This window comes from Nomascus leucogenys, chromosome 17 (assembly GCF_006542625.1).
Source record: "Nomascus leucogenys isolate Asia chromosome 17, Asia_NLE_v1, whole genome shotgun sequence".
Taxonomy (NCBI): Eukaryota; Metazoa; Chordata; class Mammalia; order Primates; family Hylobatidae; genus Nomascus; species Nomascus leucogenys.
In genome coordinates, this window is record NC_044397.1 from 59776008 (window position 1) to 59799274 (window position 23267).

At 43.7% G+C, this 23267-nt stretch overlaps 1 protein-coding gene across 1 annotated transcript in view; it reads right to left on the reverse strand.

Moving 5' to 3' along the window:
• ADCY1 (adenylate cyclase 1) overlaps nt 1-23267 on the reverse strand; it is a 147392-nt gene that overhangs the window by 39816 nt on the left and 84309 nt on the right. The window contains exons 7-11 of the mRNA XM_030796191.1: nt 21944-22085; nt 19940-20095; nt 3511-3705; nt 3311-3408; nt 1781-1865 (exon numbers count right to left, since the gene is read on the reverse strand). Of these exons, the coding sequence (XP_030652051.1) occupies nt 1781-1865; nt 3311-3408; nt 3511-3705; nt 19940-20095; nt 21944-22085 (676 nt within the window). The remainder of the gene's footprint in view (nt 1-1780; nt 1866-3310; nt 3409-3510; nt 3706-19939; nt 20096-21943; nt 22086-23267) is intronic.

Genomic DNA, 23267 nt, shown 5'->3' on the forward strand with positions numbered 1-23267 from the left:
TGAGCGCTCAGTCTCCACTCTGCTTCCTCCACATCAGCCGCAAGCACCACTGATGGCGCTCCCAGGAAAGCTAGACCCCCACTGCTTTTCGAGCCTGGCACCTCCAAACCACATACTTAGGAAAAAATGCTCTATGCTCACTTATAGAAGAGGGTGAGAAGGGAGAGTGAATATTCAGAAGGAAAGGAGCTAGTGGCATCCAGGGCAGAGTCCACCAAGAGAACAAAACACTGGAATACAGAAGAAGCTTCATGGGGTAACTGCAGGCTAGCCTCTTTTAATGTCAGCACCTGGAATTATTCCGGCCAAAGTTCCCAGCCATGAGGGCAGCTCCCTTATTAACAAAAGGGGGGTGATTCTGGGCAGATGTCTCAGCATCCCAATCCCACAGATCATGTGTGTTTTACAACCAAGAGGTTTCTAAACTTGAATATTATTTTTATGGACAGATTGGGTGCAGACTTTGCTTCCTGGTTTCATGAGCGCACCCCTTAGCCTGCCTGAGCCCGCTTTCCTCACATGTGGGAAAGGGGCTGACCCGTCTCACCACCTGGCTTGGGAGGCTCTCGTGGAGTCACAGAAAGCAGTGCACGTCCACTCACAAGAATCAGTATTCCTGGGCCGGGCCTCTGGGCAGAGCTTTCCAGGCTGGTGCATTTCTTGGCTTCTGCTTTGTCATCGCTCTTCTTGCCCAATGGCTTTTCACACTTTCTGCATGTCTTATGCTATTTGTACACCATTGGGTGGGCATACTGGTTCCCACCATTGAGGACAAAGGAATAGCCTTTAAAAACTATCATCCATCTGTCCTGCTTTCACTTGAAATTATATGAAAAACAGCAATTTTACTTGAAGTGGTAAATTTTAAAATTTGTCAAACCAAATGTCACTCAATCTATACAAGTTGAAGAAATAGGAATGAAGTTTTAATAGTTAGCATTTTTTAAATTTAAAAACTCAAGATATTACCTATGAATAATGACAAAATTAAATGAACGAAACTAGATTTAATCTTTTCAAAAAGTTGCTGTTTTCAGTAATTATGCAAAAATAACACTGGGTCTGCCAGAAGTGACATCCCCAGGTCGGCTGAGGGAAACGAGTCATTTAGAAATGAAGGTGGAGAATGTGACGAAGGAATGCAGGACTAGGAACTATAGAGTCCTCCCAAGTGAGCCACAGATAGTACAAGGCCGCAAAGCTCAGGCCTTTCCTGCAAAAGCCCACAGAGCAAAGCAGATGAGGCATCAGGGCCCAGATAGCACAATGTACCTGGAAAATGTCACCCCTCTCCAAAGTCTGTGACATAAACACAGAATAAACATGCCCCTTCTGCCCTGCTGCTAGACTCTCCATTCCAAGAGAACAGGATCAGTATCTTGTGCTCATTTGTTTAATCAATATCAATCGCCAGTCTATTGTGCCCACCAGGCACACTCCCAAAGCAGTGCATGTGCCCAGTGCAGAACTGGGTCTTCATGAGCACCTGCTATGTGAGCAGACTCTTTCTTCCTGTCTAGGTGGGGGAGGAAACAGAACTGCCTCCCCCATCCCACCCCATCCCACCCAGAGGGCAGGCAGAGTCCACCCACATACATGGACCCAGGTAATGTGCAGGTACAGGACACAGGCCACCACATACCTGAACCAGGTGAAGTGCAGGTAGAGGACACAGGCCACCCTCATACCTGGACCAGGTGATATGCAGGTACAGGACACAGGCCACCCACATACATGAACCAGGTGATATGCAGGTACAAGACACAGGCCACCCACATACCTGGACCCGGGTGATGTGCAGGTACAGGACACAGGCCACCAGGAAGCAGATGCAGAATACTAGCAGGAGCAGGACGGCCACACTCCTGGGGGACAGAAAACATGAGGGTCACTGATAGGTGGGGATCAGGAGAGGCGGACCCAAGAGATGGCTGAGAATTGGCCCCTCCCTCCACATTCCCTGTGCCCTTAAGAGGAAGCAGCATCGTTAACCTGGATGCCTGCCACTCAGGTCTCTGGGGACTGACATGGCTGGTTCTCTTTCTTAGGGGAGGGCATCTGGGGTTCCTGAGTGAGAAGAGGGCCCCTCCTGAGTCTACCTCCCACTTCCCCTACCCCCACCGCAGAGATCTAGCTTAGGCTGAGAATCACAGAACTTTTCTGGAAGCCGTTTTCCTCATGATGGAAAGACAGGAGTTTCCCAGACTTTGCTGAGCTATTCTCTAGCTGGGCTTTGTCTGGGAAGGACATTTTTAGAAAACGCTTAAATCCCAAATAGGCCCATGAGGCAGGCTGCTGTGTTCAGTGTCTGTGGGCTGGGCAGGATGCAGAGCACCCAGGGCTAAACTCCCTCCTCCTCCGCAGGTGTGGGGTGGCCTCCGTGTGCTTTCAAACTCAGAGGAGGTAGTATTACCGTAGGTAGGTTTTATTAAGAAATGAGTATGCCTGAAAGTAAAGTGGCAAGTGCAGACTTAGTGGTGTCTTTCTTGCAAAAAAAAAAAACAAAAAAACAAAAAACAAAAACAAAAGCTGCCAAACTCACATTGACTTATATGATGTTTGAATGTTATTTAAATTACTGTTTTTCTTTCTTTTAAGAGGCCACTTTCCCTGATTTTAAGTTTTTGAAACTGACATGGATCTAGAAGCCAATGAGCTCATTAAGTGCAGTTTCTTCTCAAACGTTATTGTTATTATCATTATTATTATTAGAGACAAGATCTCACTATGTCATCCAGGCTGGAGTGTAGTGGTGAGATCATAGCTCACTGCAGCCTTAGACTCCTGAGCTCAAGGGATCCTCCTGCCTCAGCTTCCTGAGTAGCTGGGACTACAAGCAAGTGCTACCATGCCTGGCTAATTTTTCTTTTTTTTTTTTTTTTTTTGTAGAGATAGAGTGTTGCTATATTGCTCAGGCTGGTCTTGAACTACTGGTCTCAAATAATCCTCCTGCTTCAGCCTCCCAAAGTGCTAGGGTTACAGGCATGAGCCACTACACCCAGCCAAAAGTTATTATTACAGCAATGGTGCATGTTGCATGGATGAAAAAACATAAAAATATATGGTGTCTTAGAATTAAGTAAATTTAAAATGGAAAATGACCAGTCCCATGCCATATACCATCAAGGCTTGTTACACTACTGACTTGAGAAAATGAGGAAATAATGGCTGGCCAATGTCAGCCATGTTGGACACATTGGGACAGTAACCGTGGGAGACGAAGCTTGAGCATACAACAGAAACACAATCATGAACCCCAGAAACCGGGACTTCTTGGTGAGTTCCTCACCTCGTTGATAGAAATACTCACTGTGGGAATATTAGAAGGTAGACAAGGCCAAATAAGGCAGCCAGGATGAGGGTGAGGACAACGGCGCTGGTGAAATACTCGTCCTGAAGCTGGTGGTACTGTGTAAGACAGAAGTCAATCCATCAGGGCTGAGGGCCTCCTCCAGCCAGGCAGTGCCTTCGCAAGCAGCACCAGGGAAGCCGAAAACCAGAGCTGCTTACCTTTTGCTCCCGTTCGACATGTTTGTACTTCAGGGTAAAGAAGTTCAGGTCTGCCATCTCCAGCTCTGTCTGGCGGGCTTCTAAGAGGCGGCTGATGTACCTGTTGACGCGAGTGCCCGGGGTGGTGTAGACAACGTTGGTAGAAAAAGATGAGCGGTTTCTGAGTTTTTCCGAGGCTGTTCTTAATGCCCTCCGCTGGAGCCATCATGGAAATAAAGGAATATCATCAAATTCTCCACTTATTGAAGAAAAGCACCTGTACTCTCCCTCCAGCCAGATCCGCTGCAGGGTGGGATCGGGTTTGGGAATCTGACATTTAATAATCATGACTTTGCCCTGCTGGTGGTGAGATGGCAGGTGAGTCATCTCAGCAGCCAGTGTTGGGGTTCCCACACCTGTAATGGGGGTTTTATGGCCCCTGTGTGATGGCATGGCAGCAAGGATTAGGTGATTAAATACGAGTGCAGTGGGGAGAACAGCACCCAGTAAGAGCAGGTTCCTAAACTCATAAAACCCCAACAAATGCAGAAAGAGATTCCCCAGAGTTACAAGAGCAGGAGTCCAACCCCCTCCTTCTAAGAGAGAGAAACAGTGGCAAAAGGAGTGGCTTCACCAATCTCTCACTCGGGCCAGGGCTGATGGGAACAGAGAGTGAGCCTCTCCTCCACAGCTTCCATATGACACATGAAGGATACAAGAAAGCACCCATTTGCCAAAAGGAAAATAGAGTAATTCAAAACTACTTGTCATGAGCTCACTATCAGTGCTTCATAAACAGAATCTCTGGTACTTAATATACTTGAGAAGAAAATAAGAATATTAAAAGAGGCTAGTCATGCGGTTCCAGAAAAGATGAAATGAACACACTTGTTTTTATTCCTACTGAGTGATAAAAACAGTGACAATACATACAAAATAAGCACACAGACTGTGAAAGGTGGAAAGAAGAGGGTGATCGCAGGGACCTTGCAACTCAAAGGAAAACAGTGTGGGGTGGGTGGTGTCCCTTGAGGTTTCTTTCTGCCTTATTTATCCCAGATTAGAAACAAGAGAAGCCGACAGCCAAAAAATGCCATTGGATACAGATCAACTTTTTTAAAGCCCCCCCAAAAAAGCCTGTTGTTTCTAGCCAAAAGAAAAAAAAATGGGGCAACCTAGCAAAACAGAAAACTTTTAGACAATAACCACCCTATTGTAGCCAAAGACCATAAAAAAAAAATCTGTGGCCCCAGCTCCACCCAGGCCAGCAAAGACCATGCATGTGGGGAGCCTCAACTTTCATCTTTACTAGGCTGTGAGGAGGCACACCCAAAGCCCCACTGACATAGTGCCAGAAAAACCTCAATAGGGAGTGGAGATGTTTATCTCCACTGAGTGGTAATGAGCTCCTACCTGCATTGTCAGTGGACACTGAACAAGGACTCTGAACGTCCATATCTACTCAACAGTAACAAGGTGCCAGGTGTCACCTTGGTGTCAAATGCCAGGCTATCATGGAGAATGAGTGGGAAACCTGGAATTCCACCCACACTGCCCCAATGCTATAAAGTCTGAAGAGACTTGCTAAAACAAAAGATTTCAATAGGATACAGAGTATCACAACATAATACCAAAATGTCTAGGATATAAAAAAAAGGAAACCACTCATAATATCAAGCCTTAAAAAATGTCAACTTGAATGAGAAAGACAATCAACAGATACTAACTTCAAGATGATAGAGTTGTTAAAATTATCTGACAAGAATTTTAAAGCAGTCATTATAAAAATGCTTCAATAAGTAATTATGAACACACCTGAAACAAATTATAGAAAGTCTCAGAAAAAAAGAAAGTAAAAGAAAGAACAGATAAAAATTACAGACCTGAAAAATACAATAATCAAAATTTAAAACCCAATGGATGAGCTGAACTGCAGACTGAAGTGCACAGAGTAAAGAATTCCTGACCTAGAAGACAGAGTCACAGAAATTATCCAATCTGAACAATGAAAAGAAAACAGACTTAAAAAAAAAAAAAAAACAAGACTTTGGAACTGTGGAACTAAAATGGAAGATTTAACATTCATTCATGTCATCAGAGTCCCGGAAGGAAGAAAAAGGGTGTAAGATTGGACAAATATTAGAAGAAATAATAGCAGAAAATGTCCCAAGTTTGGCAAAAGATATAAACCTACAGATTGAAGTAAGTGAGCAAATCTCAAACAGGGCAAACTCAAAGAAACAGATGCCAACACACATCACAATCAAACTTCCAAGAACAAAAGACAAAGGAAAATTCTTGAAAGCAGCATGAGAAAACTGATATCTGATTTTCTGGGGGAGAAAAAAAGTAACGAGAATGATAGCGTCATTTCTTCAGAAACCATGGAAGCCAGAAAAAAGTGGGAAAACATTAGTCAAGTGCTCAAGAACTGTCAACCCAGAATTCAACATCTAGCAAAATTATACTTCAGAAACGAAAAAGAAATTATAATATTTTTAGATAAAGGAAAGTTGAAAGACTTTATAATCAACCTAAAGAATAGCAAAAAGAAATTCTTGAAACAAAAAAGAAAATAGTAAAAGAAGGAATGTTGGAACATCACAAAGACAAATAACAACAGAAAGGATAAAAATGTGGGTAAATGCAATATACTTTCCTTCTTCTCTTGAATTTTCTACATGTTTTCTGGTTGAACCAAAGATTATAAATTTGTCTGATATATATAGAGGAAATATTTATGATATTTATCTTATAAATGGGCAAGGATAAAGGGACTGAAAGAGAGGTAAGGTTTCTACACTAAACTTGTTAAAATGTTGACATCAGTAGGCTGTAATGTTATGTAAAAATAATATATATCTAGATAAACTACAAAAAATTGTATGCAACAAGATATACTATATATAAATCAAAATGGAATTCTAAAAATTGCTCACATAAACCACAGCAACATAGGGAAAAAAAACAGAGAAATAAAAACAGAAGGAACAAACAGAAAACAAAAAATAAGTTAAATAGCAGACTTATCAATAACATATCAATAATTGCATTAAGTGTAGATATTCTAAATATACCAATTAAAAGAGGCGGTAATAAATGATTTAACAAATATCATCCAAATATATGCTGTCTAAAGAAACTCACTTCAAATATAGCAATATACGTAGGTTGAAATTAATAGAATAGAAATTATACACCATGCAAACTTTAATCTAAAGAAAGTAGGAGTGGCTGTAGTGATAACAGAAAAAGTAGATATCAGAGCAAAAAAATTTACCAGGGATAGTGAGAGACATTACACAATGATTAAAGAGTCAATGTAAAAGGAAGACATAGAAATCCTAAATGCGTATGCATAAAACAATAGAAATTTCAATCACACAAAGCCAACACTGATAGAATTTAAGGAGAAAGAGCCGGGCACGGTGGCTCACGCCTGTAATCCCAGCACTTTGGGAGGCCGAGGCGGGTGGATTACGAAGTCAGGAGTTCAAGACCAGCCTGGCCAAAATGGTGAAACCCCGTCTCTACTAAAAATACAAAAATTATCAGGGCATGGTGGCGGGCACCTGTAATCCCAGCTACTCGAGAGGCTGAGGCAGAGAATTGCTCGAACCCAGGAGGCAGAGGTTGCAGTGAGCTGAAACCACGCCACTGCACTCCAGCCTGGGCAATAGAGAGAGATTCCGTCTCAAAAAAAAAAAAAAAAGAATTTAAGGAGAAATAAACAAATTCTCAATTATAGTTGGAGATGTCAACATCTCCCTTGAACAATCAGACACAAAATAAGCTAAGATATCATCAAACAACAAGATCTAATTGACATTTATAAAATACTCCATGCAACAATGGCAGAATACATTCTTTTCAGGTACCCAAGAGTAAGTATTAAGAGACCTTGGCCATAAAACAAAACTCAACAAGTTTAAAACAATTGAAATCATACACATTATGTACTCTCAGACCAAAACAGAATCAAACTAAAATTAGTAACAGTTAGATAACAGGAAAATTTCCAAGCATTTCTAAATTAGTAATAGGTCAAACAGGAAGTCTCAAGGAAAAAAAAATACATATATATGTGCATTCTCATCTGAATGAACATATGCCAAAATCTATGGGATGCAGCTAAAGCAGTGCTGAAAGGTAATTAATAGTACTAAATACTTACATAAGAAAAAAGAAAAAGTCTCAAATCAATAATCTAATTGCCATGTTAACAAACTAGAAAAAGAAATGCAAAATAGACTCAAAGCTAACAGTAGAAAGGAAATAATAAAGAGAAGAATTCAATAAAAAGAAAACAAAAAAAAAAAGACAAAATCAATGAAACCAAAAGCTGATTCTTTGAAAATATCAATGAAGTTGGCAAATCACTGCAAGCCTGAAAAATAAGAGTGAAAAGACACTAACAAATTCAGAAATAAAATGAAATTTTACTACATACTCTGCAGGCATCAAAAGGTTACTGAAGGAATATTATAAACAACTCTACACACATAAATTTGACAATTTAGATCAAATGAACTATTCTTTGAAACACAACTACCACAACTCATACAACATAAAGGGTAAATTGAAAAATCCTATAATTTCTAAAGAAATTGACTTTATAATTTAAAAATTCCTGAAAAAGTAACCTCCATGCCCAGATGGTTTCACTGACAAATTCTAGCAAACGTTTAAAGAATTAACACCAGTTTTAACCAATCTCTTCCAGAAAATAGAAGAGGAAGCAACACATCCCAAGTCACTTTATAAAGTCAGTATTACCCTGATACCAACACCAGACAAAGATATTACAAAACAGAAAACTAAAGGCCAATATCCCTCATGGATGTAGATATAAAAAAAATCTAACAAAATATTAGCAAATAAAATTCAGCAATATATAATTAGAATTATATAGAATAAACAATTCTAGGGATGAAAGGCTGGGCTGGTTAAATATTTGAACATCAATGTAACCCACCAGATGAACTGGTTAAAGAGGAAAGTCAATTAATACAGAAAAATCGTTTGACAAAATTCAATACCAATTCATGATAAAAATTATCAGAAAACTAGGAATGGAAGGGGAACTTCTCCAACTTGATTAAGAACATCTACAAAATGCCTATAGCTAACATCATACTTAATCGTGCAAGACTGAACGCGTTCCTTCTATGATCTGGATAAAGTGCAAGATATTGGCTCTCACCACTTCTATGAAGCATAGTGCTAAAAACCCCAGCCAGTGCAATAAGGCAAGAAAAGGAAGTAAAAGGCATACAGATGGGAAAGAAAGAAAATTGTCTCTAGTTTCAGATGATATGATGATCTACATGGAAAATCCCAAGGAAAATATATATATATATAAATCTCCAAGAACAAAGTAGTGAGTTCCAAAAGGTGACAGTATAAAAGACAAATGTAAAAAAAATGGTATTTCTTTATACTAGTGATGAAAAAAGGAAGACCAATATTAAAATGTAGTATCATTTATAATCACTGAGAAAAATAAAATACAAGATGTAAAATCTAACAAAACATGGCAAGGTCTCATATGCTGAACACCTCACAATGCTGATAAAAGGAATCAAAGAAAATCGAAATAAATGAAGAGGCATACCACGTTCATGCAAACAGAAAGGAAAAGGGACTAGAATAGCCCACTTTTCTTTAAAATAATAAAGTAAGAAGAATCACTCTACCTGATTTTAAGACTTATACAACTGCATTAATCAAGACAGTATGGTGTTGATAGACAGAAAGATAAATAGATAAATGGAACAGAACAGAGAACCCAGAAATAGCCTCACATAAGTATGGCCAACTGACTTTTGACAACAGTTCAAAAGCAATTTAATGGAGGAAAGATAGCTTATCAACAAATGGTGCTGGAGCAACTAGATATCCATAAGCAAAAATAAAATCTAAAAGATAAGTGAAACTTACACCTTATTAAAAAATGAACTCAAAATGGATCATAGATTTAACTATTAAATGTAAAACTACAAGATTCTTAGAGTAAAATGTATGTCAAAATTTGGGGACTTGGGCTATGTAAGAGGTTTTTAGATATGACACCAAAAACATCAATCATAAAAGAGAAAAATCAATAAATTGGATATCTTCAAAACTAAAAACATCTGCTCCATGAAACAGAACAGAAGACCCTGTTGAGATGATGAAAAGACAAGCTACAAACTGGGAGAAAATAATTGCAAACCACATCTCTAACAGAAGAATCGCTTCTAGAATATACTATGAACTCTCAAAAATGAATAGCACAAAAAAATCAAACAATCCAATTAGAAAGCAGACAAAAGACATAAAGAGACAGTTCACCAAAGGGCAAGAGAACATATGGATAAAAAATGAGCACATGAAAAGATGTTCAACATCCTTAGCCATCAGTGAAATGCCAAAATAAAATCGTAGTTAAGTATCACTACATACTTATTAGAACAGCTACATTTAAGAGAGAGAGAGAGAGAGACAGAGAACACCAAATGCTGGTGAGGATGCAGATGAACTGGATCCTTCATACATTGGGGATGGCGATATAAAATAGACACTCTGGAAAACAGTTCGGCAGTTTATGAAAAAAATCTAAACATGATCCATCAATCACACATCTGGGCATCTATCCTAGAAGAGTTAACATGTATGTGCACACAGAATTTCGCACAACAATGTTTATGGCAGCTTTATTTGTAAAAGTTAAATACTGGAAACAGAAATGTCCTTCAACAAGCAAATGACTAAACAAACAGTGGTCTATCCACACCATGAAGGTCTATTTAGCAATGAAAGGAAGGCACTATTAACACACACAACTTGGGGCATAATACACACAATTATAATAATTATAATAATACACTATTAACACACAAACTTTATTTGTAAAAGTTAAATACTGGAAACAGAAATGTCCTTCAGCAAGCAAATGACTAAACAAACAGTGGTCTATCCATTACCATGAAGGACTATTTAGCAATGAAAGGAAGGCACTATTAACACACACAACTTGGGGCATAATACACACAATTATAATAATCATAATAATACACTATTAACACACAATCCCAGGGGCATAATACTGGATGAAGAAAAAGCCAATTTCAGAGATCACATACTGTGTGATACCATTTAGAGGGATGATTCCAGGTAAAAACTTCCATTCTCAAGGGGACACTTTGTCCTGAAGCTAGAGATAATGAGAAAACCATGCTCAGAGTCCTTGCCAGTGCAAATCTCTGCTGCACCCAGTAGCTTTTCCATTGCCAATTCAGGCTACAACCCCAGACAAGCAGACCTTGACTTGAGTTCCCTGCCGGTCACTGGTTATCTACCTGAGGTTGGGCTTGTTCAGAAGACCAGTGGTCAGTGTCAACTGCTCCCTGGTCTGACAGTTCTGAGAGTTCACATGAAGGGTTGATGGACACAGGTCCACCTTGAGGTCAGGGATGATGGACACATGTCCAGCCTTAAGTCGGGGCAGATGGACATGGGTCCACCCTCCAGTTGGGGCAGATCCACACAAGTCTACCCTCAGGTCAGGGACTGAAGGACACAGGTTCACCCTCAAGTCAGGGACTGAGGGACACAGATCCTCCCCGTGATCAAGGCCAATGGACACAGGTCCACCCTCAAGTGAGAAAATGATGGACGCAGGTCCACCCTGAGATCAGGGAATGATGGACACAGGTCCACTCTCAGATCAGGGAATGATGGATCCAGGTCCACTCTCAGGTCAGGGGCCGATGGACACGAGTTCTCCCACAGGTCAGGGACTGAGGGACACAGATCCTCCCTGTGGTCGGGGCTGATGAACACAGGTCCATTTTCCGGTTGGTGCTAACGGACATGGATCTTCCCTCAAGTCAGGAGTGATAGACATTGGTCCACCCTCAGGTCAGCCACACCTCCAAACCCTGTCACCACCCAGCATCCTCTGCCTGTCAGCTCATCTGCTATGTCCTGGGTTACTGACTGTCCTCCACAGTCATAAATCACAGTACTGGGCTGTGACGGGCAGCCATGAGAGTGGCCAACACACTGAGAAGAAGGTAGCTGTCCTTCAGTGAGTAGACGATATACACATCTCCGAAAATGTACCAGGAACAGTCCGAGGCCACAGGGATGGACAGGAAGGTGAAGCTCCGACAATGTCAAAAGAACCCTGGAGGATGCAGTGATATCACTGACCATATTAACAGTCAGAGGGGGAACCACCAGGCTAAGCATCTTAGTACCTACTCAAGAGTATTTTCTAAAATTCAACATCCGCTTATTAAAAGAAAAAATTCAAAAGCTAACTCAAATGGATCACTTTCTTGAAATAATTAACCATACACTATTACTCCTAACCCAAAGCATCACAATTAGTGGTAAAATCCTATTTATTAAAGCCAGAACAAAAAAGAATGCCCACCCTATTGCAGTCATTTAACATAGGATGAAAAAGAGAAAGTAAAATTATCACGATTTGAAAAACATACTATTGTAGATCAAAAAAATGCAACAGAATTAAGTAAAACATTATTGCAATCAGTTTCAAAAAGTGTGGACCAAACAAGCTGAAATTTTATCTTCATTAAATTCAGATAGATATAGTAGAAGTTATATTTTAAAAAAATTTCTAGCCATGTTTAAACAAAATACCTAGGAGATGGGATAGGAGAGCCCCTAGGTGGATCAGAAACAGAGAAGAAAAGACGCAGAACTCTCCACCCCAAATCAACAGAATATACATTCTTCTCAGCACCACACCACACCTATTCCAAAATTGACCACATAGTTGGAAGAAAAGCACACCTCAGCAAATGTAAAAGAACTGAAATTATAACAAACTGTCTCTCAGACCACAGTGCAATCAAACTAGAACTCAGGATTAAGAAACTCACTCAAAACCGCTCAACTACATGGAAACTGAACAACCTGCTCCTGAATGACTACTGGGTACATAATGAAATGAAGGCAGAAATAAAGATGTTCTTTGAAACCAATGAGAACAAAGACACAACATACCAGGATCTCTGGGACACATTCAAAGCAGTGTATAGAGGGAAATTTATAGCACTAAATGCCCACAAGAGACAGCAGGAAAGATCTAAAATTGACACCCTAACATCACAATTAAAAGAACTAGAGAAGCAAGAGCAAACACATTCAAAAGCTAGCAGAAGGCAAGAAATAACTAAGATCAGAGCAGAACCGAAAGAGAGAGACACAAAAAACCCTTCAAAAAATCAATGAATCCAGGAGCTGGTTTTTTGAAAAGATCAACAAAATTGATAGACCCCTAGCAAGATTAATAAAGAAGAAAAGAGAGAAGAATCAAATAGACACAATAAAAAATGATAAAGGAGATATCACCACTGATCCCACAGAAATACAAACTACCATCAGAGAATACTATAAAGACCTCTACGCAAACAAACTAGAAAATCTAGAAGAAATGGATAAATTCCTCGACACACACACCCTCCCAAGACTAAACCAGGAAGAAGTTGAATCTCTGAATATAACAATAACAGGCTCTGAAATTGAGGCAATAATTAATAGCTTACCAACCAAAAAAAGTCCAGGACCAGACAGATTCACAGCTGAATTCTACCAGAGGTACAAGGAGGAGCTGGTACCATTCCTTCTGAAACTATTCCAAACAATAGAAAAAGAGGGAATCCTCCCTAACTCATTTTATGAGGCCAGCATCATCCTGATACCAAAGCCTGGCAGAGACACAACAAAAAAAGAGAATTTTAGACCAATATCCCTGATGAACATCGATGCAAAAATCCTCAATAAAATACTGGCAAACCAAATCCAGCAGCACATCAAAAAGCTTATCCACCATAATCAAGTGGGCTTCATCCCTGGGATGCAAGGCTGGTTCAACATACGCAAATCAATAAACACAATCCAGCATATAAACAGAACCAATGACAAAAACCACATGATTATCTCAATAGATGCAGAAAAGGCCTTTGATAAAACTCAACAGCGCTTCATGCTAAAAACTCTCAATAAATTAGGTATTGATGGGATGTATCTCAAAATAATGAGAGCTATTTATGACAAACCCACAGCCAAGATCATACTGAATGGGCAAAAACTGGAAGCATTCCCTTTGAAAACTGGCACAAGACAGGGATTCCCTCTCTCACCACTCCTATTCAACATAGTGCTGGAAGTTCTGGCCAGGGCAATCAGGCAGGAGAAGGAAATAAAGGGTATTCAATTAGGAAAAGAGGAAGTCAAATTGTCCCTGTTTGCAGATGACATGATTGTATATCTAGAAAACCCCATCATCTCAGCCCAAAATCTCCTTAAGCTGTTAAGCAACTTCAGCAAAGTCTCAGGATACAAAACCAATGTGCAAAAATCATAAGCATTCTTATACAACCAATAACAGACAAACAGAGAGCTAAATCATGAGTGAACTCCCATTCACAATTGCTTCAAAGAGAATAAAATACCTGGGAATCCAACTTACAAGGGATGTGAAGGACTTCTTCAAGGAGAACTATAAACCACTGCTCAACGAAATAAAAGAGGATACAAACAAATGGAAGAACATTCCATGCTCATGGACAGGAAGAATCAATATCATGAAAATGGCCATACTGCCCAAGGGAATTTATAGATTCAATGCCATCCCCATCAAGCTACCAATGACTTTCTTCACAGAATTGGAAAAAACTACTTTAAAGTTCATATGGAACCAAAAAAGAGCCCACATCGCCAAGTCAATCCTAAGCCAAAAGAACAAAGCTGGAGGCATCATGCTACCTGACTTCAAACTATACTACAAGGCTACAGTAACCAAAACAGCATGGTACTGGTGCCAAAACAGAGTTATAGACCAATGGAACAGAACAGAGCCCTTAGAAATAATGCCATACATCTACAACCATCTGATCTTTGACATACCTGACAAAAACAAGAAATGGGGAAAGGATTCCCTATTTAATAAATGGTGCTGGGAAAACTGGCTGGCCACATGGAGAAAGCTGAAACTGGATCCGTTCCTTACACCTTATACAAAAATTAATTCAAGATGGATTAAAGACTTAAATGTTAGACCTAAAACCATAAAAACCCTAGAAGAAAACCTAGGCAATACCATTCAGGACATAGGCATGGGCAAGGACTTCATGTCTAAAACACCAAAAGCAATGGCAACAAAAGCCAAAATTGACAAATGGGATCTCATTAAACTAAAGAGCTTCTGCACAGCAAAAGAAACTACCATCAGAGTGAACAGGCAACCTACAGAATGGGAGAAAATTTTTGCAATCTACTCATCTGACAAAGGACTAATATCCAGAATCTACAAAGAACTCAAACAAATTTACAAGAAAAAATCAAACAACCCAATCAAAAAGTGGGCGAAGGATATGAACAGACACTTCTCAAAAGAAGACATTTATGCAGCCAAAAGACACATGAAAAAATGCTCATCATCACTGGCCATCAGAGAAATGCAGATCAAAACCACAATGAGATACCATCTCACACCAGTTAGAATGGCGATCATTAAAAAGTCAGGAAACAACAGGTGCTGGAGAGGATGTGGAGAAATAGGAACACTTTTACACTGTTGGTGGGACTGTAAACTAGTTCAACCATTGTGGAAGTCAGTGTGGCGATTCCTCAGGGATCTCGAACTAGAAATACCATTTGACCCAGCCATCCCATTACTGGGTATATACCCAAAGGAGTATAAATCATGCTGCTATAAAGACACATGCACACGTATGTTTATTGCGGCACTATTCACAATAGCAAAGACTCGGAACCAACCCAAATGTCCAACAATGATAGACTAGATTAAGAAAATGTGGCACATATACACCATGGAATACCATAAAAAATGATGAGTTCATGTCCTTTGTAGGGACATGGATGAAGCTGGAAACCATCATTCTCAGCAAACTATCGCAAAAACAAAAAACCAAACACCACATGTTCTCACTTATAGGTGGGAATTGAACAATGAGAACACATGGACACAGGAAGGGGAACATCACACCCCAGGGCCTGTTGTGGTGTGGGGGGAGTGGAGAGGGACAGCATTAGGAGATATACCTAATGTAAATGATGAGTTAATGGGTGCAGCACACCAACATGGCACATGTATACATATGTAACAAACCTGCACGTTGTGCACATGTACCCTAAAACTTAAAAGCATAATTAAAAAAAAAGAAAGAAAAGAAAAGACGCTGCATTGAGCATACTGGTGATTTTTTAAACCATGCTAAAACACATAGCTGACTCCATTGAGGAAACCAAGGCTCAGGTGCATCGGTGGTGGGAGTGAGCACAGCAAGTGCCTGAGAGAGAACAATTTGGCAACAGCTATCCAAAATTAAAACAGACACACCATTAAACCCAGCAATTCCACTACAAAGAAATACCCCTAGGCTGTCCTTGTAAGATTTACTAAGACATTTGTGAAAAAAGATGTTCATGACATCAGTAGACATGAGATCAACCTCTAGAAATAAAGTCCCCAGCAACCAACAAGCCAGTGGTAAAGTCACATCCCTCCTTCCCTCCTTCCTGCAGTGGGAGGCCATCCAGCCACTTAGAAATGATTCCAAGATTTCTAAAGTCTGTCACCTAGTGAAAAGAGCATGGAAGACAAAATGATAAACTTCTGTTTGCATTAACCTCTGGTGCACACCGAAATTGATTTTCTAGAAGGAAATACAAAATGGCAAACATCTTGGAGGACTTAATTTTTGTATCATGTGTGCATGTTGCTTTTATTTTTTAATTCAAGCTTAAATATTTAAGTGTGAAGAGAAGAACAAAAGAAGCACTCAATAAAAAGAGAGAGAGACCGAATTGGGAGGCTTCTGGGTGTAGCTATTAGAGGAGACAACTGTGCTGCCAGGTATTAGGAAACTAGAATAGAGACATGTCCCACGCTGACTCGGGCAGGCAATGTCATGTTCCCCACCTGGTGGGCCCAGTGGGCAATGAGCATAACAACCCTAACAGGCTGCACACACTCAGGCAGACACTTGACTCTCTGGATTCCATTACACAAAACCATCAGAGAAGTAAACATACTTTCATGACCAAAAGCTCTGTCCACGATTTGCTTCATTTAAACATAACAGAAATAACCTAAATATCAATGGAGGTTGATTAAGTAAATGGTTTCTCTTTAGGCTGCAAATGTATATAATGATATTTAAAAATCATATTTTTTGCAGCCATAAAAAAGAATGAGTTCATGTCCTTTGCAGGGACGTGGATGAAGCTGGAAACCATCATCCTCAGCAAACTAACACAGGAACAGAAAACCAAACACCGCATGTTCTCACTCATAAGTGGAAGTTGAACAATGAGAATACATGGAAACAGGGAGGGGAACATCACACACCGAGGCCTGTCAGGCGGTGGGAGGAAAGGGAAGAGAGAGCATTAGGACAAATACCTAATGCATGCGGGACTTAAAACCTAGATGATGGGTTGATGGATACAGCAAACTACCACGGAACCTGTATACCTATGTAACAAACCTGCACACTCTGCACATGTATCCCAGAACTTAAAGAAAAATAAGGACCAAAAAATCATATTTTTGACAAGTATTTAATAATATAAGGAAATGTTTATGATATATTGGCAAGTAAAAAAAAAAAGCAACCAAACTGCCTGTGTATCACCCAGTCAAGTTTATTAAAAAAATACACACACACAGGCTGGGCGTGGTGGCTCACGCCTGTAATCCTAGCACTTTGGGAGGCCGAGGCAGGTGGATCACGAGGTCAGGAGATCGAGACCGTGGTGAAACCCCGTCTCTACTAAGAATATAAAAAATTAGCTGGGCGCGGTGGCAGGCGCCTGTAGTCCCAGCTACTCTGAAGGCTGAGGCAGGAGAATGGCGTGAACCCGGGAGGCGGAGCTTGCAGTGAGCCGAGATCGCGCCACTGCACTCCAGCCTGGGCGACAGAGCGAGACTCTGTCTCAAAAAAAAAAAAAAAAAAAAAAAAAAAAAAAAAAAATACACACACACACAAACTTAAGAAACTGGAAGGAACAAAATGTTCATGATAGCTTTTTTGTGGGATGGTAGGATTCCAGATAAATGCTTTTCATTTTCTCCCTTGTGCGTCTTTGTGTTTCTCCATATTTTCCATAATCAATTATGTTTATGATCAGGAGAGAGTGCTGAGAGAAAAAACAGAGCTGGCGTGAATGCCCTTGGGGATAAGGGCTGATGGCAGAAGCTCATCCTTGCAGCACTGGTGACAATGGCTGTTGGGCAGGACCTGAAGCTACGTGCACAGTTGCCCCCATTGCAGGGTGGGAGACCAAACCCCCAGGAGGACATCCAGGCCACTCAGTGAGGGATGGATCTGAACCTACAGGAGAGGTATCAGATGTGTGGGGTCTGACACAGTTTCTCTGCTTGACCAAATTTTAGCCAGGCTCTGAAACTTCTCCTAGGCCCAACGGTGCACTTCCTTGTAAAATCTAGTTTTAGCAGGAACACCCCACCTTCAATATCCCATCCCCCTCCTATCTGATCAGGTTCCTCACCCTCCACCAGCCCCCAGGGGAGGCCTGATCACCTAGGCCTGTCTTCAGCAAGAATCGTGCTAGGTCAGTTGGCCAGAATCCCCTTACCCCTATGTTTCCTCTTAGAAATTTTCCATCCACTGACCCTCACTCCCCTTCTGTTAGGAGCTGAGTCTAACCTCTGCCCCCAACAGCGTGACTCCACTGCTACTGCCGTGCTTCCTACCCTATAGCTATGGTCCCGCAAACAGACTATCTTACTGTGTTTTAGCAAGTGTCATTGAATAATTTTCCTTTTTTTTTTTTTTTTTTTTTTTGAGACAGAGTCTCGCTCTGCCATCCAGGCTGGAATACAGTGGCACGATCTCGGCTCACCGCAACCTCCACCTCCCGGGTTAAAGCGATTCTCTTGCCTCAGCCTCCAGAGTAGCTGGGACTACAGGCACGTGCCACCATGCCCGGCTAATTTTTGTATTTCTAGTAGAGACAGGGTTTCACCATGTTGGTCAGACTGGTCTTGAACTCCTGACCTCGTGATCCGCCCGCCTTGGCTTCCCAAAGTGCTGGGATTACAGGCATGAGCCCACCGAGCCGGCCAAATAATTTTCTTTAACAGGTCCCGCCCTCCTGGCTGCGACTGGGCCCTTGTGCAACACCGCCACCTAGAGGCCAGTCCCCTCTGCCCTGGCTCCCACACCCCTGAATGAGCACAGCTGGGGAACAGGGACCCTGAGGAAGAGGACAATTTGAGGTGGTCCTAGTCTGTCCAGGAGCCTTTGTAAGCCATTCCCCTGAACTCCGGACACGTTTGCTCACAAAAGCTGCACCAAGGTCACAGACAGCACAACGCACTCTCCCACCTGACGCCTAACTGCAGCTCCAAGGCTGGGCTCCATCAAACGCTGGGGCTGGCAGGCCTGGGCTGAGTCTGGAGGTGCAGGTAGCAGAGCCGGCGAGAAGAGAGTGTTAACAGGCCTGGACGCCCGCAGAGGGAGACTGCTGCAGGTGGTGGCTGCTGTGTGCACACAGACTGCACCTGTTCCTCTTGTCCTAGGCACACGCCCTGCTGGGACCACCACAGACATCCCTGCAGAGACCACCTGCCTGCCGTGTCCCGTCACCACCCTTTGATGCCTCCTGCAGTGGAGACGCTATTCTCCTTCCCATTTCTGACTTGCTTTCACTCATCACAAGGCAGCAGCAGTATGGAACCCTGTCTGGGGGGCAGATGGTGATGAAGGGGTGACACTGGAACTGCAAAAGCTCAGACTTCCAGGCTCGCCCTGCCCACAGCACCTGATGCAGAGCTGGGAAGCCTGGGGTCTGGGGGTGGGGAATCAGGCACTGTGAGTGAGGGGTCAGAAGTGGAGACGCTGAGAAGACAGTGTTTTGGTGTTTTGCCCGTCTGGGCATCCTGGCTGGGCTGCTGACCGAGAATAACAGAGGAAGGCCATCTGCAGGCAGTGCGCTCCTGCACAGAGAGGGAGCCAGGAAGCCGCACAGGCACAGACAGATGAGGCACAGGCTTGGACGATGGGGGCAAGGATGACAGGTGGGTAGGGCCAGCCTTAGTGTGAAATCTACCTAAGGAGGGAGGGCCCAGAATATCTGCCCAGAATGAATACCCTGAGAGGCCGTTTAGAAGCAGGTGGGGAATTTTAGCTTGAATTTATGGATAAACAGGAATAAATACATAGATTATGGACAAATACGAAGAATGCCAAGGAGCAAAAAAGTACACTATAATGACTTTTGCAGGAAATAAAAAGTAGCTCAGCTCTGAGCAGCATTTACAAAATTATCCACATGTAAACAAGGAATTCTGATCTAGCCAAATCGCATGGGGGCCATATTGGGAAGTAGGACAGAGATCAGTCCCTGGCAGCTCCAGCATGGCAGGCTCCCTGGCTGCTCCTACCTTGTCATCGTCCTCGCAGGTCATGACGTTGGAGAAGGGGATCTCGGCCTTGAACATTTTCCGGCAGTGCATGAGCTGCACCAGCAGGTAGCAGACGGTCTTGAACTTCATCCTCTTGGCCGGTTTTATATCTGAGAGAATTAGGCCTGGAAATATCTGTCCAAACACAGAAGGGGCAAGGAGAAATGCTGTGAATGAGACGCATTGTGCCTCTCGGGCTGGGAATGCCATCCTGACAAACACAGCCACCCCAGGGCACTGGGATTCATTTGCTCAGCGCCTACTTCAAGCCAGGCATTGGGGAACATGCCAAGAATAGAGCAGCAAACAAAACCACAACCCACGTCCAAAATGTTCGATTCTCAAACCGCACCGAAGGCCTCTAAAAGCCAACGTGATGCATGGAATCCTGAAGCAAAGTACGGGGGAAGGCTGGAGGCCCTAGTCAGGAAAGACAACCAGGGCTTGGAATAAAGGTCTTTGTTACCCCGTTCAGTTTCCAGTATGTCCCTTCTACAGACAAGGAAAGAAATCGCATGGGGAGGATGGGGAGGGCTGGGCAGTGCACCCAGCTGAGGCTCAGAACCTAAATTCCCTCACAGTCCTCATGTTCTGGGTGAAATTCCTCTGTAAAATCGGATGAACATCACCCACTCACCCGCTGGGGCCTTCTCAAGGTCAAATGAGGTGATAGGAAAGTGGGACCCCATGAATGCTCCACTGTCATCGTTCCTGCTGGCCGGCCTGTCTTCTGAGTGAGTCCAAAGTTCCTGCAGCCCCACAGCAGCTCTGACCCCATCTCCTCTCCAGGAATGCGGTACCCCTTCCTTGGCCTCGCTGCCTACCTCTCAACTTCACTTTCTCTGGCCCCTACAGGTAGGTACAAATCTCCACTCTTCAAAACAACAAAACCCCCTTCTTCTGAGCAATCTCACTCTTCCCCTCCCGCTATTCAAACTTCTCTAAAGTGGGGCTGTATACTGTACCTACCTTGTCAACCCCTTTTACCCTCAAACTACAGGACTGGATGCTATTGTCTGTGTCAGTGTGACAGAGCCCAGGGGCCTGCATCCACTGGGCTGCACAATGACTAGCTCCCACAAATTGTTTCTTTAAAACGAGCCAACACACTAATGGCTCTGCACCCTCACCTGAGCCATCGACCCTCCCCTGAGCCTGAACCCCTCACCTGAGCCCTGAATCCCTCACCTGAGCCATGAACCCCTCGCCTGAGCCCTGAACATCTCACCTGAGCCATGAACCCCTGACCTAAGCCCTACACCCTCACTTGAGCCCTGTACCCTCACCTGAGCCCTGAACACTTCACCTGACTCCTGAACCCCTCACCTGAGCCCTGCACCCTCACCTGAGCCCTGCACCCTCACCTGAGCCCTGAATCCCTCACCTGAGCCCTGCACCCTCACCTGAGCCCTGAACCCCTCACCTGAGCCCTGAACCCCTCACCTGTCCCCTGAACACCTCACTTGAGCCTGATCCCCTCAGCTGAGTCCTGTACCCTCACCTGAGCCTGACCCCTCACATGGACCCTGAAAGTGACTTGATCACTCTTGATCATGTCCAGACCACTTTTCTCTGGGCCAGGTGACCTCGAGTGCCCCATATAAGACGGTAACAGCCCACCTCTGTGCCCAGCACCCCTCAGTTCAGAGCTCCCCATCCCTGGCCCCCCTGCAGGGTTTCATGCCCACTTTGCAGGGGAGGCAGTGAAGGCCCAGGGAGGGGAAAGAGGACACAGAATGGCCTGCCCCGAGGTGACCCCAGATCTCTGACTAGGGGTTCTGGCTCCCTTACCTAGACCCTTCCCCACACCAGTAAGAGACAAGGCCCAGGACAGTGTCAGTGGGGACAACTCTCCTCATCTTAGCAAGTTCACAGCCCAGAGAAGCAGTGCTTGGAGAGGAGGCAGGAGGAGTCACATCTGTAAAGCTCTGCACAGGCCAAGCAGCTAAGGATCAACCAAATAAGGGGGGCTCTGGTGCCTACCTTTCGGCGATGGGATGGCACAATAAAAAAGGTTTCGATGTTATGAGTTTTCAAGAAACTGTTCCTCTCATGTCCGTAACCTGGTTCTACCTCGTAGTCCCCATTCAAGCACGCTAGGGTCGTCTTTGTGATATGAACCTTCCTACAAAAGGAGGAGGCAGAGGCTGGATGAGTGGGGAACCACTGCTGTCAGAGTCTGCAGGGCCTCACCAGAGGGGAAGGGGCACAGGCAGAGGCTTCCCCACACCAGGGCAGGCTCCACGGAGAGTATTCATGCTCCCATGCAAGTCTGCCCATGCCAGGAGGGAGGGCCCAGGCAGAGATACAGTAGGGCCATCAGGAACCATGCCCAGCAGGACAGCAGGGATGGCTGAGGTGGGGGACACAGGGCCAGAGGGAGAGCAGAGGAACCAAGGGAGAGAGAGAAAGAATATGTCAGGACTCATTAGGGAAGTTGAGGAAAAAAGTGGGCAGTAATGTGAAGAAGAGAAAGAGGAGAGGAGACATGGGAGTCCCTCCCCAACCACAGTCTGGTCTGGTCAGCACAAGGAGTGGGCAGACCCCACTGGGTAGCAAGAAGTCAGGGGTGGCCACGGTGTTCACACATGAGGTGGGGTGGGAAGCAGGGTGGTGAGAAACGCTGTGGAGCCCAGGCATTCACGCCTCCCCAACCCAATCTTATGGTGAGGACAGGAAAATCCCCCACAGTTGGCATCGTCTCAGCAGAAAACGAACACCCACAGTCTCTGCTCCTTAGCAGGGCACGCCTGAGCTCACAGGTTTATGGGGCGAGAAGCAAACTCCCCACCTTCCAAAACCATTCCCTGCAAACCCAATTCTTCACCGCGCAACCTTCTGAACTCTTCGCAGGGGAAAAGCGTGGGATTCATAATTAAACTCTAAGGCTGGCTGAGGACGAAAGCAGCGAGCCTGGCTCAGATGGGAGGCGGTTGAAGGCAGAGCTGCCATGCTCACTGGGATCCTGAGAGGGTGAAGACAGGGCTCGGGAGATCATGAGACCTTTTCCAGCAGTGGCTCCACCAGGATCCCCAGAGGAGCACGGGGGTGGGAGAGGGAGGAACAGGGAGGGACTGCCAGGCCAGGAAGTGGAGAGGTCGCAAAGGGGCCAGAAGGCAGCACAGGCAGGTTCTCTGACTCCAGCCTCAGCTTGTCCCTGTGCTGCCCCATCTACAGGGGCCGATTCCTGCCACCAACTCAGAGTGCTTGGATCCCCAGGCCCAGTCCCTGCTGGGATGCTCCCTGGGTGCCCCCATCAGCAGCTCCCATTGGCCTGGGGCAGGCAGGGCGCTCACGGCAAGCCTCA